The sequence below is a fragment of the Triticum urartu genome, chromosome 4 (genome assembly GCF_003073215.2).
Source record: "Triticum urartu cultivar G1812 chromosome 4, Tu2.1, whole genome shotgun sequence".
Classification (NCBI taxonomy): Eukaryota; Viridiplantae; Streptophyta; class Magnoliopsida; order Poales; family Poaceae; genus Triticum; species Triticum urartu.
In genome coordinates this window covers 225,419,970-225,424,700 of record NC_053025.1, presented here as the reverse complement: position 1 = coordinate 225,424,700, position 4,731 = coordinate 225,419,970, and the positions used below count along the sequence as shown (strand labels likewise).

Sequence of the window (4,731 nt, the reverse complement as noted above, 5' to 3'; positions counted from 1 at the left end):
ACACACACACACCCCATACTTCTCACAACGAAACGAACCAAACATATGAAGACTAGATTAGCTTAAGTTTATCCTTTTCCCTTTTATGTATATGCAGATTACATGATGTTCGGAAGAACAAGCCAGATACTCGGCCAAGTCTAGTGGATGAATTTATATCTCGGACTAAAAAATAGATATCCCATTCTAGCACAGTGGATCCGAGAGTGGGTATTCTACTCCTAGGCTCATTGCACCCACGATCCAAAACATAGCAAATAAAATAAAATAAAAATCTGAAACTTTGTGGTTTTGATTATGACCAAATATTTTGCGTGTCTATAAAATTTGGTGGCCAAATGACATCTGAGGAGCTCTGTACAGAAAACAAACAAAACATGTGCTAAAGAATCGGTGCACCGATTGGGCAGAAATTGTATTTCGTTTGCATGGAGATCATCTGATGTTATTTGTCCACTAAACTTTGCAAGTATCTAAAACATCTGTTCATAGTCAGTATCACAAAGTTTTATTTTACTGATCACTGTGGTTTACAAATTACTATCCATTTGGGTGTAGCCACTACTTTTCCATGTATGCTATTAGAACCTCTCACAACTTTCATTCCGATCACATGTGATGTTGGTCTAACTTCATCGTAATCTGTTGCAGTCTTCCATGAAAGGCTCAAATTTCGGGATCAATTAACTAATCAGCCCGTTGAATCTCTCGGATTATGATCTCGAGCGCTCGATCATCCACCAGAAGGGCATTATGGGACATGTTGGACACCTTGACCATCCTAAAATCCTCACCACCATGGCTCCACGACGTCTCCACCGCCACGGCGCTCACCAGGTTCACCACCCCGTCGCCGTCCCCGGCGACCACAAACGGCGTCACGTCGAAGTCATCCCCGGGGAACACTATCCTTTCCGGCGTCCCCACCCCGACCCCGACGACAGAGGTCACCGGCACCCCAGGATGCGGCAGCTCCCTGCCGAACAGCGGCAGCACGCGGGACTCGTACGGCCCGACGGCCTCGCCGAACCCAATGGCGACAAGGTAGTCCGCCATGTCGCCGGCCGAGTAGTTCCTGCTCTTGGTGGTCACCAATGGCGTCGCGGCCCCGAAGGCAGCCGGGCTGGGCAGTCTCCACAGGCTGCTCTGCTGGCTCCTGCCCTGCCGCAGCAGCGCGCGCGGGTCTATGAACGGCAGGCCCAGGTTGTTCCCGGAGACCAGCGTCTGCATTCCCCTGACGAGGCCGCCCCACGGGGCGGCGATGGGAACGAAGCGCCCCACGAACCGTCGGCGCCAGGCCAGCGGCTGGCGGACGAGGAACTGGTGCGCCAGCAGGCCGCCGAAACTGTGGGTGACGATCACCACCGGCCTGCCGCCATTGAGCCCGCTCGCCCTCTCGACTAGGCTCTTGAGCGCCCAGAAGAAGGCGTCGCCGACCCTGGACGGGCGCCCCACCGGTGCGGCGGCGTACCGGAAGTCGTAGGGCGCGCCGAACATGGTCTCGCCGTCGCGGTACCCCATCTTCTCCAACCGCTCGATAAACGTGCTCATGTAGGAGAAATTCCTTGAAAAATCGAGAAATTTCAGCCGATTTTGATTCATAATTATGGGCACGACACGATTGAGCAATCGATAGCTAGTACTTACTTGCGGTCAGGATCGGGGTAGCGGAAGGCTTGGGTGGAGCCGAAGAAGGGGACGCGCGTCTCCACGCCGGCGACGTTGGAGTAGTCGTCAGCGGCGGGGTCGTACACGGAGCGCATCTGCTCCGCGAAGCACGGCACGTTGGCGGGGTCCTGGAGGGCGGAGTAGTTGAGGTAGAGGCGGAACCACCCCTCCCCCTTGCGCGCCCCGCAGCACGGCGACGACGGCCGGTAGAGCTCGGTGAGCCGCGCGTCCAGCTCGTTGGTGGCGTAGCCCGGCACCAGGACGACGGGGTGCAAGCGCGGCGCCGCTTGCACCGCTGCTAGTGCCACTGCCAGTAGTAACTGGGCAAGAAGCAACGGGATCGCCATGACCATGAATGGGCTGATGGAATGGTGAAAACTGAGTACTCCTTTTACCCAATTCCAGCACATTTTATACGCGAAGCTTCCCATGTCGCTCGCTCGTATCCATCAGTTTTTTTTTGAGACAATCGTATCCATCAATTATTAAAGAATCAATTACACCGGTGGTGCTACAACTTAATATAAATGGTCACTTTGGTGCTAGAAGTTGTGGTGTACATTGAAGTTGTGCAAAAACTTGACATTAACGTGCAAATACGGTGCTTATCTTGTTTATGTACGGAGTAGGTGCTGACTAGGCGCACGGAGCCCACTGTCAGCCACTCGACCAAAGAGATGGGGCATGTGACCTGATTTTTTCAAAAACACCCTCGAAATATTTTTTCAAAAAAATCCTTGTTGACTGGGAAGATTTTGTCATCACCTCTATGAGAAGTGGGTCCCGCATGTCACCTTAGACAGAAAACTAAATGACAGATGTGGCCTGTGGGGATCGAACACACAACATCATCAAGGCAAACGAGCACACAAACCACTGTACCCATTAAGTTTTCTTCGGCCAGTACAGGAAAAAATGTAATATGTATTTTTAATCACAGCGCGGGCGGATGTTAAATGGGCTGCAGATCTTGCGGCTTCTTCTGCACCTGTTAGTTTTTATGTTTTTCCTGTAGAAAGTATCAAAATTATAAGTGTTTTGAAAAATCTAAATTATAATCTCAGTAATAAACATAACAAACAAATTTTTGTGTTTATAAATATTGTACATGCAAACAGAATAAATTATTTTATAAATTTGTTCACATATTATTTAAAAAATATGAATTATAACAGTATTTACATAATTTAGAATTAGAAAAAGTTAAATTACAATTCATAAAATTATTTTAGGTATACAGCATTTCAATAATTATATGCACGTTTGTATAGTTCAATGTTTTGATAAGTAAAAGTAATCATAATTTATAATTTAAACTGGTCATATGAATATTCATTTTCTATAATTTAAATATAAGCAGTGACTGTATAATATTTAAAATATTTTAATTTTATTAAATGTCCGTATTAACTAAATATTTTTTATATCATGCACAGATGTATATTTAAATGCTATTATATTTACTAATAATCATTTTCATGTATAATATTTGTATCACACAAATATTTGAACATATTTCTATTAATTATGTTTTACAAATAGATTTTAAAAAGGAACAGATGTACAATGGGCCGCACTATCTGCAGCCCATAAAAGCTCCTCATGCTTCCAGCTTAGTACATATAGCTTTCTTATCCGAATTAAACAATATAGATCTTGTTGGCGTACTGGTTATCCGTGTTGTGGCTTGTTGTCGAACATGGCTTCGAGTCGAGGAGGACTCAGTTTTGATTTAATTTTCACTCTTGTCTGATAGGTGGGACCCGCCCCTCATAGTGGTGAAAAAATGCCACTCTCCCACGTCAACAGGGGCTTTTTGTGAATATATATATATTTCAAGGATGTTTTTGAAAAAAATCAGGTCACATGCCCCATCTCTCTGGTCGAGTGGCTGACAGCGGGCTCCATACGCCTAGTCAGCATATACTCCGTACATAAACAAGATAGGCACCGTATTTGCACGTTAATGCCAAGTTTTTGCACCACTTCAATATACACCACAATTTTTAGCACTAAAGTGACCGTTTACGGCAAGTTATAGCACCACCAGTGTAATTGACTCGTTATTAAATGTGGATGATTGATGAGTGCGGTGTTTCTACTTCCGAGCTCATCTACATAAACGAGATAGGCACCGTATTTGCACGTTAATGCCAAGTTTTTGCACCACTTCAATATACACCACAATTTTTAGCACTAAAGTGACCGTTTACGGCAAGTTATAGCACCACCAGTGTAATTGACTCGTTATTAAATGTGGATGATTGATGAGTGCGGTGTTTCTACTTCCGAGCTCATCTACATAAACGAGATAGGCACCGTATTTGCACGTTAATGCCAAGTTTTTGCACCACTTCAATATACACCACAATTTTTAGCACTAAAGTGACCGTTTACGGCAAGTTATAGCACCACCAGTGTAATTGACTCGTTATTAAATGTGGATGATTGATGAGTGCGGTGTTTCTACTCCCGAGCTCATCTACATCTACCCTGACGAAAAGAATCAAAACAAATACTCTGCAAAAATGACATCAAGTTTACGTGAGGTGCGCTTCAAGTTTCAACTAATTTAGACATCTGAGCAACCCTCACGCATAAGTTGAAATTTAAAGCGAACCTCACGCATAAAATTATCTATCGCACAAAAAAATTTAATTTTTTAGTATTTGTTTTGAATTTTTTTCTACCCGGGTGTAGATGAGCCTGGACATCTAATTATATTTTCGGATGATCGAGTACAATACTAGTTGTTGACATTCTGCTTGTGTGGAGGCCCAAGGGGCACTGGATGTGGACCGGCAACTTCAACGGTTCAACCTACTGGTTGTTGAGCATAATCCCCTTGCATACACATTTAACTAAAAAATTATCATGGCATAGATCAAAGTCTTTGTTTTTTGTGAATCAGCATAGATCAAAGTCAACCATATTCTCTGTCCAATTTGGTTATTACTTGGAATGGGAGCACCAATTCGGGGCCAAGATGGACAGGGTTCGGGTGAACTGAATTGAGTGTGGGATTAATCAAATGCTCATGCTATGAACAGTAAATTTGGAAAA

The 4,731-nt window shown here is 44.5% G+C and overlaps 1 protein-coding gene across 1 annotated transcript; it reads right to left on the bottom strand.

Annotated features, from left to right (window-relative positions):
- Positions 1-533: 533 nt before the first annotated feature.
- Positions 534-2,032, bottom strand: LOC125553777 (lecithin-cholesterol acyltransferase-like 1). The gene is made up of 2 exons (XM_048717484.1): positions 1,648-2,032; positions 534-1,564 (listed from the first exon to the last, which is right to left on the bottom strand). Exons 1-2 carry the CDS (start codon positions 2,019-2,021, stop codon positions 688-690), a joined length of 1,251 nt encoding a protein of 416 aa, XP_048573441.1. The 5' UTR covers positions 2,022-2,032; the 3' UTR covers positions 534-687.
- Positions 2,033-4,731: the final 2,699 nt, after the last annotated feature.

Bases quoted from the DNA above. Each gene is read 5' to 3' on its own strand.
- LOC125553777 (XM_048717484.1), bottom strand. From the start codon at position 2,021: ATGGTCATGGCGATCCCGTTGCTTCTTGCCCAGTTACTACTGGCAGTG. The intron at 1,565-1,647 runs GTAAGTACTAGC...CGATTTTTCAAG, and splicing joins TACCCCGATCCTGACCGCAA to GAATTTCTCCTACATGAGCA.